A 19,166-nucleotide genomic window follows, 5' to 3' on the forward strand; every position below is an offset into this window, starting at 1 on the left:
GATGTGACATTATAAGTGGCGCAATTACCTCCTCAACGCCTCCCAGCTTCCATGGCACAGTTTTCTCCAGTCATGGGACGCCGAATAAAACAGTTTACTGGAGTGTGTGTGGATGTAAATGCTTCAAGCATTGGTTTTTCCTGCCACACATTAGTAGAGCACTTAACTCTCACCAGAGCCCAGCAAATTACATTGTGCGGGTGACGTCAGTCGTGGAAATGACAATGCATCCACTATGCCAACATCAGTTTGCTTGTATATTTTATTTTATTTCAATTTACTGAAACATGTTGTTTATTCACCTGTAAGAAGCATATAATACAGCTGAATAAAGGGAGACTGTCTACAAGATAATATATTCTGGGATAGATGTGTCTGATCTTATCACAGGGAGGCTGTCAGTTTCACTCATGATGCACGGTGGGACAGTAAGATAAAGGACACAAAAATGCCACACTTCAAATACCTACACTAAATGACTTAAGAGTATACGTCCCAGATTATTCCACCCCTAAACTTACTACTAAACATTTTAGAGTGTTCTAAAACTTTTACAACTTTGTATCTCGCTTCTACTGTACATCCCGTTATCAGGTTCAGGATTCCTAATCCTTACATAGCAGCCATATGTTTTAGATAATCCGTTACATGGGCAAAAATTACTATTTTACATTTTGTACCATTTGATTTGTGGGGAAGACCTTGATCTCAGGATTAAAAATGAACAAACTGATGAGATATCCCATACCGTCTCCAAGTGCAGACGAGTCGCAGATATATTGCACTAGCCATTTAGGAGAGCATTCTGAACAATATTGTACAAGACATGTGGATGATATCGCCTATTTTTGTCTGGTGAAGTTTGCCTTTCCTATTCACAGGACATAACTTTTTGTTTGCTTAAGGCTTCTGTCCAGGGGCAGACTGACTTGTAGTCTCACCTCCCATTCAGTCACTTTAATGACAGGCAGTACCCATAAAAGAAGGGGTCTATTTCCAGAGTGTTATTCAGATCATTCATTATTGCATGGTTCTAATAATTGCATTTCCAAGAGTAATTCAAACGATAGGGAAACAGATGTGTCAGTAACATTTTTTATTTGTTATCGTAAGTTTTAAAAGCTTTGGCGTGACTTTGTGTCACCAGCGGCAGCATTAATTCATATCTGTGTTTATGTTATTTGGCCCTCATGAGGGTAAGCTTAAATGGAGATGTTGAACTAAGATACCAACTAAAGTGTAACTAACCAAGATGGTATATTAGTGTGGCAATGATAACAAAAACTGACTGCTTTGAGCAGTGTCCCAGTTGCTTCCATTTAATAAATAAAGATAGTAAAGAGTTAACTTTTCTGCATATTTAAGATTGCAGCTTAAGCGGATCTTTTGAAGTTCAAAGTCTCGATACTGACATTTGTTCTAACCCAGCCATGTTTGTATTAGGAAATTAGGCCGTTATATTCCATCTGCAAACTTTTTGCATTGTATGTCTTTTTTGTTTTATTAGAGCAGTTTTATTTATTTTCCTTACAAAACTTGTGCAGTACATATTTGTATTGCTATGTGTGCACATTTTAGGTTTTCATGTGCGGCTAAATTATTGAATATTTTGTGTCAATATTGTCAGATTGTAAAATCAGGCAAATGCACATAACTGTTATGACAAAGCATTAAGCAAAGCTTTGATTTTAAAAAAAAAAAAAGTTCTTTAATGCTTGTTAAAGATGTTTGCATTTGTGTAATGCCTAACTAAAACCAGTGTATGATGTTCCACACTAAAGTGACCAGAAGACACTTTTAAAGCCTTGTTTGAGATAAGACTTACAAATGTGTTTTTTTATCAAGTGAAGTTTGGAACACATTTATCTGCTAAGATAATAATGATCTGTTGCAATTCAGTGTGATTTTCAACTCCCCAAAAAAGTACATATAACAACATTTCTATATGTATATAATTTGTTCTTTCATTTTTAATTTTAATTTTTTGCACTTTACCAGTGACCTGAATGGAAATAACCTTACAAGAATAACTAAGACAGACTTTGCGGGTCTGAGGCATCTACGTGTTTTGTAAGTATATTGCTTTATATTGTATCGGAATGTACAGTGTTCCACATTTTGAAACCGTTATACGCTGCTCACAAGAGTTTTTTAAACAGATGTTCCTAATGTATATTAAAATCTAACATCAATTTTATTTATTGTTTTTAAATATATTTCATAGCATCTCATTAATAGAAATAAATAATGATGCAGCTGCCACAATACAATGACTGGCAGTAATATGTGGTATTATTAAGGTTTCTTCAATTCTAGATGCAACTTTAAGGACTTAAAAAGTTTCTTCTGCATTCTATTAAAGTAACAACTGTCATCTGTAAGTAATTAGATAGAATTGTCAGTGTTTTCAAACACATTTGCGAAATTGGAGTTGCAATTCTGTTTTCTTTCAGATCTTTCAATTGTTGTTTTAATTAAAAACAATACACAGAAAATACAATTATTCATATTTATTACTGTTATACTTTTTCCTTATCAAATGTCATTAACCATGATATATAAAGATGTATCCTTGCTTTCTTAGCTTAATAATGTTTATCATATGTTATAGTTTGTTTGTTTGTTTGTTTGTTTGTTTGTTTGTGTGTATGCGTTATTACATTTTGACACAAGGTTTTCATTAGCGATTATAGCATTTTATTTCCCTTAAAGCAATCCAGAAAGAAGAAATTAAAAAATGACTTTTTTTGCCCATTATTTCCGTAAATATTCACCTATATAAAAAATAATAACAATAAGCCAACATCATATGGACAATTTACAGATAATAACTGTTGGGAGGAAAAAAAAACTTTCTTCAGGAATAGTTTTCCATTCTACGGCATTTGTCTGTATGTTTTCAAATCATAGCTGCATAAAAAAAAAATCTATCTATCTATCTATCTATCTATCTATCTATCTATCTATCTATCTATCTATCTATATATATATATATATACACACAGAGTAAAAACCACAGCACTCACCGCACCAGAAGCGGGGCTCAGCTATGCACTTACCACTCACAGGGTGGGGTGCATGTAACACTGCACTCTCCACCACAGAAGCGGGGTACACAGCTGTACTTACCACTCACAGGGCGGGGTGCATGTAGCCCATGACCACATCGCTCTAATAAATACAAACAGAGAACCCAGCACTCACCAAAGTAAACTCACTTATCCTCAACAATTCAATAAATAAATGATGGGGGTTTAGTTGGTGGATTGGCCAATGCACGGAAGCCTGTATACCGATTCAAGGTACCCCACCTTCATACAGGTCCTACACTATCACAGAGTCTTAAAACCTGACTACCACACTGCTGCATCATCTGCCTGCTATATATAGAGGAGATCAAGAGGATAGTTTTACTTTTTTTTCCACCTCTTAACCCCCCAAACTTTTTTGATTTTTCATTGTCCTTTATTGCTCTAATGCTTATTTCGTTCATTTAAGTTTGTGACCTGCCATTGTAGAATTGGAATGTTGTAATTAATAAAAATGTTCTGGCCTTTTGTGCTTTAATAAAGACATATTAATGTCTGCCCGAATAATAATGTATCAAAACACTCTTTTACTCTGCATTTCAGGCAGCTTATGGAGAACAAGATTAGCACCATTGAAAGGGGAGCATTTCAAGATCTGAAAGAATTGGACAGATTGTAAGTATTTTCTAATTGCAAACTTGACTAGGCATCTTATTTTGTGCATGTATTAGAGTAGTTTTCTAATAATACAGAGATTAGATAGGTCCACTTGGGAATTAATACACTGTTATTTAGAAACGCAAAGCAAAAAAATGTCCTATTGTGCTACCTCCTCATGTTCTGAACCAGAATTTGAGTCTTGGAAGCTGGAAACCCCGTTATGTAATACTGTTGGACAGACAGAGCTAAAGCTGCGGAGACATTTTTGTCCCAGGGTTTCCTGTAAGAAGGGAGTTTATTTCTCTGTGAAAGTTTATTTATCACTGAATCCAAGGGGCTCATTCACTCCTATACTCTGTTTCCCATGATTTTTGGCTGCTAATGAACATTTAAAGGGTGCATTAAAATCTGATAATAGTTTTTTTATGGCTTCCCCCCTGCCATAATGTTCTTATGCCCTGCCAGTGCACTTATTAACTTATGGGAATTGTGCCTTGTTAAAACATGTCCAAAGGCCCTTATAAAAAAATTACTCTCTCGATTAAGAAAAATGCTTTGCATCATTTTTGTACATACACTGCGCATACAGTCATTATGAAGGGGATCCGGTCTTTAGGTTGACAGTAAGTAGGACGACATGGTTTCTAGATCGACAGGGTCTCTAGGTCGACATGTTCTAGGTCGACATGACATAAGGTCGACATGAGTTTTTGTTTTGTTTTTTTTAATTTATTTTTATAACTTTATCATACTTTACAATCCACGTGGACTACGATTAGGAAAAGTTACTTGTGCCAAGCACAGCTGTAGTGGCGCGAGGCACCTTGCCAGAAGCATGGCAAGTGAAGTGAGCCATGCGAGGGGAACACGGTGCACTAATTGGGGTTCCCCGTCACTCTACGAAGAAAACGCCACCAAAAAAAGTAAAAAAAACTCATGTCAACCTTTTCTCATGTCGACCTAGAGACCTAGAGTCCCTGTCGACCTACTTACTGTCGACCAATAGTGGTCGACCTAGACACTGTCGACCTAAGTCTTATCAACCGAACATACCACACCCATTATGAAGCTATCATTGCACGTCATGTACACACATATAGCCGGTAGTGTTATAGGCTGCTGACGAAACAAACTTTGCAAGTAAACTGGATGAGACAGTTATTTTAGTAACTTATTTCAAGGACCCCCCCACTTTTTTTTTTTTTTGGTGTAATGTGCCACCTATGCCTTATAAAAGAGCCCTGTATCATACATTTATTTTTCCTGGAGATCCCCATGATACAGTGAAGGGGATCCAGTCTTTAGGTTGACACTGAGTAGGTCGACATGGTTTCTAGATCGACAGGGTCTCTAGGTCGACATGTTCTAGGTCGACATGACATACGGTCGACATGAGTTTTTCAAAAAAAAAATCATTTTTATAACTTTATCATACTTTACGATCCACGTGGACTACGATTAGGAAAAGTTACTTGTGCCAAGCACAGCTGTAGTGGAGTGAGGCACCTTGCCAGAAGCATGGCAAGTGAAGCGAGCCATGCGAGGGGAACACGGTGCACTAATTGGGGTTCCCCGTCACTCTACGAAGAAAACGCCACCAAAAAAAGTAAAAAAAACTAATGTCAACCTTTTCTCATGTCGACATAGAGTCCCTGTCGACCTACTTACTGTCGACCAATAGTGGTCGACCTAGACACTGTCGACCTAAGTCTTATCTACCGAACATACCACACCCATTATGAAGCTATCATTGCACGTCATGTACACACATATAGCCGGTAGTGTTATAGGCTGCTGACGAAACAAACTTTGCAAGTAGACAGTTATTTTAGTAACTTGTTTCAGGACCCCCCCACTTTTTTTTTTTTTTTTGGTGTAATGTGCCACCTATGCCTTATAAAAGAGCCCTGTATCATACATTTATTTTTCCTGGAGATCCCCATGATACAGTGATATTGGTGTATTCCCTGTATTCCCACAAGTAGGCTGAGCCTTTGCTGATTCAGACTAGAACGGCATGCCTAGTTGAACTTTGTGATGGTACAAATATGGCATAATTTTTTTTTCCTAGTTAACTTGGTGCTGTTGTGGGGGTTTATTGTGTGCGTGTGATCATTGTTGGTCAGTACATATGGTGTCCTGGTTTTCATTACTGCCTCACGGCACTGAGGTCTTCAGTTCAATTCCCTCCATGGCCCTAACGGTGTGGAGTTTGTATATTCTCTCTGTACTTGCATGGGTTTCTTCCAGGTACACTGGGTTCCTCCTACATATATACTGCTAGATTAATTGTCTCCCAACAAAAATGAACCCTAGTAAGTATGAGTTTGTGTGTACATGGACAGACTAGATGGGCCATGTGGTTCTTACCTGCCATAAAATTCTATATTTCTATCATACAGATCCGTATTTTCATTGGTGTTTGTTGTAGCCTCTTTATATTCTGTGCTACCGCATTTATTACATCACTTTTAATGTTTGGAATTCATGTTGTGTCCCATATAACTGGAATAAATGAAGGTAAAGTGTGATGCCTGAAAAGATAACGTCTGTCTGAAAATTACTTGTGTGCTCTGCAGTTCATTATGTGTACTACTACAACCTGTAGCCATTTACATGTGGGTGTATTGTTTGATTTTTTATGGAACATGTCTGGCTTGCATTGGATGTCAAAATAATGAGGAAAAAGCTGGCTCGATTTTCCTGTTTGTATGGCTCAGAAGCAAGCGTGATGCCCAGTTAAAATCCAGTAAGGCAGACGTTCCCAACCACGGTCCTCAAGGCACACCAACAGTGCAGTTTTTAGTGATATCCAGGCTGCAGCACAGATGGTTAAATCAAAATAACTGAGGTACTAATTAAGTCACCTGTGCTCAAGCCTGGATATCCCTAAAACCAGGACTGTTAGTGTGCCTTGAGGACCGTGGTTGGGAATGCCTGCAGTAAGGTTTGGTTAATTATCCGGCATGTTGGAAGGTCTTCAGTATCCGCCTTTACTTGTAGACTTGTTACCACACTAATGGACCCAGTGTAGGCTGGAACTGATCCAGAAACTCAGCTTTCTTTAGAGCTGTCTGATATCTGCCCATTCGGACACCCACTTGAATGACCAAACTGAACAAGGATACTCTTTTTTTGGCCGAGCGTTACTCTTAGCAACTAACGTGCATGCCCACACTTTGCCGCTGTTAATGGCGCATTGGCGAGAGATTATTTTTGCAAAGCACAAAATACAGTAGTTGACACAGAGGGAAAATGTTCACAGTGAATTTGCTGTGGAGCAAGTAATGTGGCAAGTTGTGTATATACTCAAAACCAACATTTAGAATTTTCAGCTACGTCCACCTTTGCATTTGAGGAGTACTGTAGAGAAACTCCACGCCTCTTGCTAGCAATGTTTCCATTGAGATTCTGCATGCACGGTTCTCTGTCTTCATACACCGTGATGGTACAGAGGGATTATAATGGAAACTCTAAGGCCGCATTAAGTACAGCACTTTAAAGACCCCATACAGATATAAAGAGTATGGGTCATTAGGTCAACCACACTTAGGTCAACAGTCATTAGGTTGACCATTATTGGTCAACAGTGACTAGGTCGACGTCTGAAATAGGTCGACACAGTCATTAGGTCGGCATGAACAAGATCGACTTGGAAAAAGGTCGACATGCGACTTTTTTTGGGTGTCGTTTTCTTCGTAAGGTGACGGGGAACCCCAATAAGTGCACCGTGTCCCTTCGCATGGCTCGCTTCACTCTACTTTTTCCAATCATAGTCCACGTGCATTGTAAAGTATGAAAAAGTTCAAAAAATTGAAAAAAAAATTGAAAAACGAATGTCAATCTTTTTCCATGTTGACCTAGTGACCATGTCGACCTAATGCATGTCGACCAATAGTGGTCAACCTAATGACCGTCAACCTAAGTGTTGTCGACCTAATGACCGTATCCCAATGTAAAGGATCTCCAACAGATCCAAGTTGTCTTCCTAGTGCATTTTGAAGCGCTCGCTCACTTCGCAGACTTTGAAAACACTTTGTGAAAAATGACTCTGCACCTAGTTGTGCTCTGAAAGTGTGTGGGTTGAAAGGAGGAATAATGACGCACCAACTAACTATTTTAAGCCCCCTCCCCCTTAATTAAATTAAACTTCTATGTTTTCCTCCTAAAATATTTATTGATGAAAATTATAATCATTGGCTAAACATCAAGACTGTCTTTGTCACTTGGGTGCATGTGAAGGCTTTTATTACACTGGTTGACCTGCACCAGTACAAAGCACTGTCCCCCAGTTGCACAAGGGACGGCATAAAATCGCCAGCACCTCGGAGATGGTGGAGAATTGAAGTGCTTTTGGCACACATCCTCCTACAACGCAGGAAACATCCTTGTCAATAGCTAAACTGTTAAACTGGGTGTAGCTGCACTGAGATAGGCACATGTATCTCAAAATAGCATTGGCGCTACAGTTCTACAGTTTTGTGGTTCCTAAATGTCAATTATGGGGGCAGATGTATTAAGCCTGGAGAAGTGATCAGTGCAAGGTAATAACGCACCAGCCAGTCATCTCCTAACTGTCAGTTTACATATTGGAGCTGATTGGCTGGTGCGTTATCACCTTGCACTTATCACTGCTTTTTCACTTCCCTAGGCTTAATACATCTGCCCCTTATCTTGCTCCTCACTGAAGTGTGTGCTTCATACAGTCCATATACGTTACTGACAAGGGGTTGTACAGCTAGGCACCAACTGAAGCTATTCCCCAATCTGCCCATGACTTTCTTGTATTGTAAATATTATATATACACCGGCGATGACACACAGAAAAAGTACTTGTTTTTACTTTGTGTTCCCTCACACAGCGCTCTGTGTGGTAAGGTGTTATCCCTGACCAAATTCCTTAAGCCCTTTGTTTTACAAATACACCATCTTCCATAGGGGTGTTTTTAAGCTTCAGGCGAAGTTTGTCGTGCCAGCCTTGAACAGTATAATGTACGCATCTTTCCCAATCTGTCCAAAGCAAGTGAGAACCCATATGTTTATCGCTTTTGCTGTAGGTATGGATGTGTCTCTGGTGTCTTATCAATTAGATGTATTCTGTGTTTTTCTCGGAGGTTGATGAACATAAACACAATTGCTTTGCGAATCTGTCCCTAGAATGTCTGGAAATAGTATGAGCTCACGGGTCAGTAATGTCCACGTGCCTGATCCATCTGCCTCTCTGACTGAGCTTCATGAGCATTTCCTGCCCACCTGTGTCACAAGACTCTTATAATGTGCGATGGTGGAATCGAGTTACAGCCATTGTCATGGGTCTTACACTGGTGCACGCGTCTTTCTGCAGCAAGGTTCTTGCTTTTGCAAATAAGTACACATTTGTTTTCTCTTGTATAGGTGACCTGACTGGGTCAGGGTGTAACTGTGGGTTGCATTTCAGTTATGGTGCTCTTTGGTGCTGCGTTCACCGTTCAGTTATGGTGCTCTTTGGTGTTGCGTTCACCATTTAGGCAATGTAGTCATACGAATAGGGCACCGCTGTTAGAGGGGCAGCATAATAAGGTTTTATATCCATTTTATTTCCTTCATTGCTAATTGGTCTTTACCAGACACCTGCTTTCTTAGTAAAACACAGGAAATGGAGGTAGAGGATAGAGGGATGAGAATGTTGGGTACACTTTTTTGTACTAAGGGGGATCATGGGGGGGGGGGGGATAAAGTGAGGAAGTTGCCCATGGCAACATATCAACTTATAACTGTCATTTTATAGATTGTACTTGATAAATAATAGCTAGAAGCTATGGGCAACATCTCCACTTCCTCATGAAAGTTTGATACATGTTGCCCATAGTGAACTTGTTTCCTCTAGTTGTTTAGGGAAATTTTTCTTGCTGTAGTCAGGCGGTTGTGGGGGGAACTGTGATATTGCACTGAATGTCCTAGAACTATTGTAACAGATAACAGATCTGGGGCTGTCTATCAGCGTCACTCGTGAGACATTCCAGCTTTGCATTGGGTAATGATAGACAGAATTCTCTCACCTGGAACTTTATATTGCTGGCAGCATACTGATTGACAGTCTCAGGATTATATCAGCAGTGCTGGGACTGTTAATCAGAGGTGACCAGAGAGGGTGACAAGTCCTTTAATCAATGGAAGGCAATAAAAATTAAAGCGAAAAAACCTCTTTAAAGGAGAACTTTGGGTAAACCTGTTAGTGATCCCACATACCTCAAGATAGCAAAACTGGATGGAAATCTATGTTAATAAGGTGGAGAACTTCATTTAATATTCTCTTATTTTTTCCATATTAACATATGACGTATAGACAAATAGTTTACTACTACTACTCATATTGTACATTTCAATTTGTTCTTTTCCGTGGCGCAGGAGGCTCTTAGAAACCAAACTAAAAGCTATCACTTATATCTGCTATTGTTATTAATTCTACTAGTGTTCTACATACGTAAACGTGTGTGTTACATGTAATGTTGATAAGACCAGGTCTGGATAGATACGTAGGTGTTTTACTGGTTGACACTTCAAATCTTCCCTCTTTGTCGCATATTTTTCAGAGTCCTATCTAGCATTAAGTTTCCTTAAAGTCTTTAGTCAAGAGGTCACGTTCAATGCCTGGTGACTACAGCTTATAAATAAACAAAAGAAAATGTTACAGCATTACAGCTGTATTACAAGTTGTAGCAATTGCTACCACAACTAAGAACAAGGAACACGGTTGGCTATTTAGTTGAGCTTTGACCAATGAAGGACCTTGCAAAGCCTCTCTGTCCCCCGTTGACAGGTATAGGATAATGCATCTCAAGCTGGTATTACCTAGCACACAAAAATCTCTTTTGCCGCTTTATAAATGAATCCACTGCGCAGCCTCCGTAGCAGACAAAATTAGAGGGGCTGCCACAAAAATCTGTGTGTTAAACAGTGGAAACAGTAATAACGCCTTTCTTCAGCAACAAAATAGACCCCTATATACATCATACTGTATATGCAGTTTTAAAATAAGTGCTCTAACGTTTTTTTTTCAGGATAGCTTTTTATTCTTTGTTTTCATTTATGTATATACTGTGTAGAAGTGGGGGCACATGGAATAACGTAGCCATTCAGTCCATCCACAGAGTATGTTGGGAGTTGAGTGTGCTGATCATGTAGGAAGGAAGTGACTTGGGTCGTGCTAAGATGCGAGGAATAAAGTGTGAAGCCACAGACTGAGAATTATATAGTGGAAGGAGCAGTGTTCGCAGTAGCACAGAGTAATGATGTTAGATTCCTTTCAGACTGGTGCAGGACAGTGATTGTGTCAGACCTACCTCTGTATCAGTAGCGAATTTCCCATTAGGCATGTGAGGCACGTGCCTAGGTGCGACACTTGTTTGGGGGTGGCACTTGGATGCTTGTGTTCATAATGTCAGCCCGAAAATTACCATTAACTGCTAAATATTTCCACTGTACTATATGCCATCTTAATTTATTGAAATGGGTAGGACATACACATACCGTCCCTTTAAGCTGTCCTACTTAGTAAATATGTATACGTACAATAATTAAAAATAAAAGTCATAATGGCTTCTATTAAATTGGCTATCATCAAATGACAGCTTATAGTTAATCAATTAAAATAATAATAAAATTTGTTGGGGGGGGGGAGTGGCCGTTACTGTTGTGCCTAGGGGCGCCTTCACCCCTAAATCTGCCCCTGCTCTGTATGGAACAATGTTCAAAGATTCAGCTTGTTTTTAAATGGAGCATGTCATGGTTGTTGGCTATGGGGTCAGTCCAATTTCCCGTGATTTACTCACGGGTGTAAGTAAGTGCGGCTACATGCCGCACTTCCGGTACAACCAGACTTGTAGCTTTTTTTTCACAGCTCCACAGGGCTGCATACAAAAATCCACGAATGTCGTCTAAAATCAAGCCACCAAGGGTAGAGTTCTGATGCCGCTGCTGGCAGTTACACAACATTTGCGGGCAAATTGCCCCCCTCTCGCATGCGGGGGCGAGATAATTGGATTGACCCCTGTGAGTGTAATGATGAATGGGATGGGAGCATGAGAAATGGAAGAACAGCAAAAGTTCTGTCCTTATACTATTTCTGCAGTAGTCTCTAGTTATGTATATTTCATAACTTGACTTTCGTTCACTGTATGCCATTGATCCTTGGATGAAATAATGTCTCATTATTGTCGGTTCCCTGGTAGTTCTTCATATTTTACAGTTGATAATGCAGGCATGTTGTCAGGAAATGAGAATTTCTGAGAGTGCACTGTCCTGGCTGATATGCTGCATACCTCCTGCTGTTTCTTATTGTACTGCACAGATTTTAGCTTCCAGCGCTTTCTCATCTGTTTCACAGACACAGGCAGGTCGGTCAGATGAAGTGGCCTGGACAGTGTCTGCCAGCTAATCCCACTCGCATGCTTTCCTTACAAGTGTCTTTATTACTAGACTGACCGCAGTGTCCCTGGCATCTGTCTTTCTTCTAGAGAAACCTGCACCTTTCCAGCCGTTTCAGTGCTCTATGTATTCTGCACTGATGATATGATTAGTTCTTCATTCTGAATCCGTTTTCATTGACGTAATCTTTAACACTTCTTTTATAAAACATTTTAACGTTAAAACATACAATAGATCTACCTTCACCGGAAGTGGATACTTTTTGAGTGCTGGATCAGTACTCATGAGACTTCGCTAGGAACTAGTGAGCTCACTGGGGAGGACCAATGAGAAACCATCCTATTAACTCTCTAGGAATTAGTGACCTCACAGATGGATAGATGAAAAAGCATCCCATAAACTCTAGGAATTAGTGACCTCAATGGGGAATCGATGAGAAACTGTCCTATCAACTCTCTAGGAATAAGGGGCCTCACTGAGGGAATCAATGAGAAACTGTCCTATCAATTCTCTAGAAATGAGTGACCTCACAGATAGATTGATGTGAAACCATCCTATCAACTCTAGAAATTAGTGACCTCACTGGGGATATCAATGAGAAACTGTCCTAGCAACTCTCTAGGAATTAGTGAGTGATCTCACTGGGGGAATTGATGAGAAACTGTCCTAGCAACTCTCTAGGAATAAGTGACCTCACTGGGGGATTTGATGAGAGACTGTCCTATTAACTCTCTAGGAATTAGTGACATCACTGGGGGAATCAATGAGAAACTGTCCTATCAACTCTCTAGGAATTAGAGACCTCACTGGGGAATTGATGAGAAACTGTCCTATCAACTCTCTAGGAATTAGTGACACTGCTGGGGGAATCGATGAGTAACTGTCTTATCAACTCTATAAAATTAGTGACATCACTGGGGGAATCAATGAGAAACTGTCATCAACTGTGGGAATTAGGGGTCTCACTGGGGGAATTGATGAGAAACTGTCCTATCAACTCTCTAGGAATTAGTGACCTCCCTGGGGGACCAATGAGAAACTGTCCTATCAACTCTCTGGAAATTAGTGACCTCACTAGGGGAATCAATGAGAAACTGTCCTATCAACTCTCTAGGAATTAGTGACCTCACTGGGGGACCTATGAGAAACTGTCCTATCAACTCTCAGGGAATTAGTGACCTCATTGAGGGAATTGATGAGAAACTGTCCTATCAACTGTGGGAATTAGGGGGTCTCACTGGGGGAATTGATGAGAAACTGTCCTATCAACTATGTGAATTAGGAGCCTCACTGAAGGACCAATGAAAATCCAATTTATGAACTCTCTAGTAATTACAGACCTTACTGAGGCACCAATGAGAATAAAACCTTTTCAGCTCCCTAGAAATTGGTGACATCATTGAGGTATTTGGTGTCTTCAGCAGTACCAATCATTTCTGATTAACTAATAGCCCAAGTTTGATTACTTGTTCAACCCACTAAGTGACTGCCCTCAGTATGTGTGCCTTGATGGTCTCAGCAGCTCCCAGTGAATTATGTTGCATTCTTGTAACTATCACTTCAGTCCATAAAATGCTTTCTTCCATCGTGTAGAAGAATCGGTATACTTTAAACAATGGGTATTACATACCACACAGCACTATCTGGTAGCAGAGGGGCCATAATTTTATGGCTTTAGAACATACCGTACAATCACTTTACTTCAGCGAATGGCCTTTTTTTTTTTTTTTTCCCCGCTTCTCAGAGCGAGAAAATAAAAAGTATTTTTTTTTATTTTTACAAGGTGTTTTAAAGTTAGATTGTTGTTATTATTATTACAGTGTACTTTCCACCAGCTTGTAAGGTACAGGGTCACCAATCTCTTTGTGCAGAGGTCCACATAGATCTCTTTAAGAAGCCACTGTGAGAATCGTTTAAAGGAGGACAGAAGATTTTTGGTTTCTTGAATGGAGACCAAGTTCTATATGAACAGTTCTTTTATAGCCGTTCCCAGCTGTTGGCCGAGAGTAAATATTTCATATTTGTGAGGAAAAGTCCAAAGAATCCTTTTTGTTTACAACTGCCAATTCCATCTGATGGAGGTACATTGTTATCTGACAACCAATTCATCTCCTTGGGACCCTGGAATTCAGAACCATTTCTAAGGCAACCTACAGATACATTACAAATGTAGTTCCCTTCACGCGCTGGCTACACAAGAGGCACGGAGAAAGGACCTGGCTGATATTCCCAAGTGAAAGACAAGTCGCTCTTAACTTTTTATATTGGCAAATTATGATTAAATGTAGTGAACAAAGGCCAGTATTAGAGAACCCGTTCCTGTGCAAACCATTGTGTAAATCTAATAAGCCAAATCTGTGGGAGGGGTCTATCAAACATTTGCGCATGTATGAGAATGTTATAAAAGGAACTGCAGGCCTCAGCACGTATGGTATGATACACAAACCGGCACAACTCTACAATGCACAAATAGGCATGATACACAAACAGGCACAAACAGGCACAACTCTGCGTATATCGTACAATGCACAAACAGGCACAATGTTAAAAAAAACCAGTACTAAGTTGTGGAGGATACCTCTTGTTTATAGAATAATACACTGTCTACTGTAGATTGTGTGACCATGTCATCAGGGGATGCATGGAACACCGACCACCGACATACCAAAGGTAAGTATCGGGGTCACTGTTACGGTTAGGGCCTGGGGGGGTTACGGTTAGGCAAAAGAGGGTGGTGTTAGAAGTAGCCCCCCCCAAGTCTTAGCACTAGCCACCACCCCTGGAGTCTTAGTCCTAATAGCCATCCCCGGCGGGTTAGGGTAGGGGACAAGGGAGATATAAAATAATTATTCAGTCCAGTGTTGGGATGCCGGTGTCCGTCATGTGATTGCCGGCATCCCGACAGACAGGATCTCATACCGAACCCGTCATCAGGGCTCAGACAGGCCCTAATACTTGGGTGGGTGTGGTCAATTCTCATCAGGTGCCCTCTGAAAATGCACGGCATATTATTGCACAAGGCTGTAGGTCAGTTTATACACAATTTTTTCTATAGAAAACTAAACTGATCACATCAAAACTCACTGATTATAACAAATTAAATTAGAGTGTAACAGGAGTAGACATCTTTTTCCTCTTGTTCTTATTATTTTTTATTATTATTATTACTATTATTATTTATGTAAAAATGTATTATATATAGTACATGGGGATCAATACTTACATTGTTGTCATTATAAGTATGCAGCAGTGGTTCTCAAACTTAGTCCCCAAGGAACACTAACAGTCCTGTATATCCATGGCTTAGCACAGATAATTAAATCATATTGACTGAGGTACTAATTAAGTCACTTGTGACCAAGCATGGATATACTTAAAACTGAACCGTTAGTGCTCCTTGAGGACAGAGTTCGGGAACCACTGGTATACAGTATTTTACTCTTCAGTAGGAAAGCTTGTAACGTGATACTAGGGCTGGTGCCACCATTACGCAGTTACACTATTATTACACACGCGGCGGCTTTTGGTGGCCAGGAAAAAGCCGGATGGCTTTTTCCTGTGCCGGTATTGTAATTAATAATGTAAAGTGTAGGGTGCTTTCACACGGCAAGGCTGCCAAGTTGCACCCGGAAATATCCACTGAAAAGTCCGGCTGCCGTGCCGTCCTTGTATGCAGTGAACCGTGTGTGGTAAGGGGAGCTTTCACACACAAAGGGTTTTTTTTCAAGCCCTATCTGCTGCTGCGCATGCGCACAGCATTACAGACGGCTCAAAGCCGTTGTGTGTGAAAGACTCTGCCCGATGACAAAAAGCTGGACAAAGTTAGTCCGGCTTTTTGCCATCCGGGCAAAAACGCTGCGTGTGTATTAGCCCTAAGGCAGCTGCCTATGAATGCTTGCTGCATGCTGCCAATGAATGCTTTCTGTATTATTTCCTTATTTGTGCGGGGGCAGGTATGCGAACGCCCATCAGTTCTATGCACAAAAGCATGCGTGCTGGTGATAAGCCAGCTGTTGTTATGTATAGAAGCACTGTCACTCCCTCTGCAATCCTCCCCGAGTTCTCCCCCTCCACTATCCGTGATAGCACCCGCTATATATCCGCCCCGTACCACAACAGCACCATTGTATATTCAGCCTCCCCACGATCTTACCCCACATCGCATGTCACCTGCGGACTCCCCCACCTTCCCCTATTATTTCACCCCTCACTGCGATCGCATTCCCCCGAACCCCCCCACGAGCGATGCTTCATGATCGCTCCCCGCCCCTCCATCAGACTGCGCCATCTGCAACAGATCAGCTCCGTGATCACCATTTCTGATCTGCGCTGGTAAAGAACTCCCGGCTCCCCACTGAGCAACTGACAGCTGCCGCCTGCGCAGAGCAGCGATGGGCTGCGGCTGCCGAGCAGTGGACTAGTTAGTGAGTTAAGCAGCCTGCGGCTGCATGACTGTGTCACGATCTAGGTAATTCCTTATCAGTATTTACCTTCCAAATGCCTCCTGAGACTGTCCCAGTGTTCCAAGCCTGGATTCCATCTGCACTGTCTGTGTGCAGCACGCTGCATCTCTGTCTCTAATCTCTTTACTGTGATTCTGGCAGCATCAGGGTTAAGTTTCACATGCAAGTTACAAACAATCTTTCCCTCCAAAAGCTAACATGGGCGCAGCCATGTTTTCCTAGTCACATGTTACCTTTCAGCCTATCAGCTGCACTCTGGTCTCAGCCTGATTACCCAGCAGCTGCACTCTGGTCTCTGCTTAATCAGCCAGCCAATCCCTGTTTCCCAGCTGGTATAAATATCTTGTTCCTGGGCTGGAAAGATTGTCAGTGCTTCAATTGTCTTCAGTGATTCCAGTGTGCAGTCCTCCCATGGACTTTCTCTGCAGTACAGCCTTACTCTGCAGTGTCTCATCATTGCACCTTGTGACTGGCAGTTACCTGACACCGGTTCCAGCCGGTTCAAGCTCTTCCGGACCCAATCCGGTCCCATCCGTCGGTCCGGATCAGCCTCCTTCGGTTCCAGCTGATTCCAGTAAGTCTCCTTCGGTTCCAGCCGATTCCAGTAAGTCTCCTTCGGTTCCAGCCGATTCCAGTAAGCACTGACCTAATGGATCCGGCCGGAGACCAGGTCCAAGCGACCAGGCCGATGCAAGAACTTGCAGCCTGCCTTGAACGTCAGGGGGCTACACGGGGCCATGTGATTCGCTGTCTCCAGGACCTCTCCTCTCGGCTGGATGGAATACAAGTAACCCTCCGTGGTTCAGGGGCGTCTGTGTCTACAGCCCAGGAAGGGGCGTCTGTGTCTACAGCCCAGGAAGGGGCGTTCGTTTCTGCAACCCCAGGAGGGGTATCCAATGTTCAAGCTCTAGTAGAGGCATATGAGTCTTCTCAAAAAGGAGTTTCTGATCTGTCAACCCCAGGAGGGGTGCTGGAGAAAACAACCCTGAGAGAGGTGTCTGATTCGTCAACCCTAGGAGGGGTCACCAAAGTTTCAGCCCCAAGGGAAGTATCCAGAGCCAAGTTCCCAGATGGAAATTTTTGTGCTACAGATGCAGTTATGAACTCCAGTTTGCCGTCTTCAGAGCGCACCACCCTGTTGGCATCCAGCATGGACCATGTCCAGGATGGTCTAACTGAACACTCGGATACAACTCATTCCGGTTCTAACCGGATTCTGACTCCTTCAGTTCCAGCTGATTCGAATGTCAATCCAAAGACTCCTCCGGTCCCAGCCGGTTCAAGCTTTTCCGGACCCAATCCGGTCCCATCCGTCTGTCCGGATCAGCCTCCTTCGGTTCCAGCCGACTCCAGTACCTTCGGATCTAATCCTGCCCTATCCGTCGGTCTAAAGACTCCGCCGGTCTCAGCCGGTTCAAGTTTGTCTGGACTCAATCTGGTCTCATCCATAAGTCCGGTACAGCCTCCTCTGGTTCCAGCCAGTTCAAGTTCATCAGGATTCAATCTAGATCCTTCCGTTTGTTCAGGTAAAAAATTTATAAGAAGTGTCCTGGGGCCACTCCTAAAGGAGGGGGTGCTGTCACGATCTAGGTAATTCCTTATCAGTATTTACCTTCCAAATGCCTCCTGAGACTGTCCCAGTGTTCCAAGCCTGGATTCCATCTGCACTGTCTCTGTGCAGCACGCTGCATCTCTGTCTCTAATCTCTTTCCTGTGATTCTGGCAGCATCAGGGTTAAGTTTCACATGCAAGTTACAAACAATCTTTCCCTCCAAAAGCTAACATGGGCGCAGCCATGTTTTCCTAGTCAGATGTTACCTTTCAGCCTATCAGCTGCACTCTGGTCTCAGTCTGATTACCCAGCAGCTGCACTCTGGTCTCTGCTTAATCAGCCAGCCAATCCCTGTTTCCCAGCTGGTATAAATATCTTGTTCCTGGGCTGGAAAGATTGTCAGTGCTTCAATTGTCTTCAGTGATTCCAGTGTGCAGTCCTCCCATGGACTTTCTCTGCAGTACAGCCTGACTCTGCAGTGTCTCATCATTGCATCCTGTGACTGGCAGTTACCGACACCAGCTTCCAGCAGTGCTCTGCCCTGCCAGTAACCATCGGTGTTCCACCATCGATCTCCAGTCACCATCGGTGTTCCGCCATCGATCCCAAGTAACCATTGGTGTTCCGCCATCGATCCCAAGTCACCATCGGTGTTCCGCCATCGATCCCAAGTCACCATCGGTGTTCCGCCATCGATCCCAAGTCACCATTGGTGTTCCGCCATCGATCCCAAGTCACCATCGGTGTTCCGCCATCAATCCCAAGTCATCATCGGTGTTCTGCCATCGATCCCAAGTTACCATCGGTGTTCCGCCATCGATCCCAAGTCACCATCGGTTTTCTATCATCAGTATTCCTCTGAACTGTGTTTCCTATTACCAGTACCAAGTCATCAGTATTCCTCTGAACTGTGTTTAATAAAACCTTTGAACTTTCCTTCGTTGTCTTGGTCACGCCTTCGGGCATTTGTTCTAAAGGTTCCCTGCATGTCCAAGAACCCTGTACTGCCTCCCAGGTACACATATACCTCAGCCCCTAAAACTGAGGCTTCCCCCT

General features: G+C 42.1%; 1 protein-coding gene across 5 annotated transcripts in view; it reads left to right on the forward strand.

Moving 5' to 3' along the window:
* The window catches only part of SLIT2 (slit guidance ligand 2), a 384,860-nt gene that overhangs the window by 990 nt on the left and 364,704 nt on the right, over positions 1-19,166 (forward strand). For all 5 annotated transcript variants that reach the window (XM_063921507.1, XM_063921540.1, XM_063921524.1 and 2 more), the window contains exons 2-3: positions 1,999-2,070; positions 3,633-3,704. In XM_063921507.1, the coding sequence (XP_063777577.1) occupies positions 1,999-2,070; positions 3,633-3,704 (144 nt within the window). The remainder of the gene's footprint in view (positions 1-1,998; positions 2,071-3,632; positions 3,705-19,166) is intronic.

This window comes from Pseudophryne corroboree, chromosome 1 (genome assembly GCF_028390025.1).
Source record: "Pseudophryne corroboree isolate aPseCor3 chromosome 1, aPseCor3.hap2, whole genome shotgun sequence".
In the NCBI taxonomy this organism is placed as follows: Eukaryota; Metazoa; Chordata; class Amphibia; order Anura; family Myobatrachidae; genus Pseudophryne; species Pseudophryne corroboree.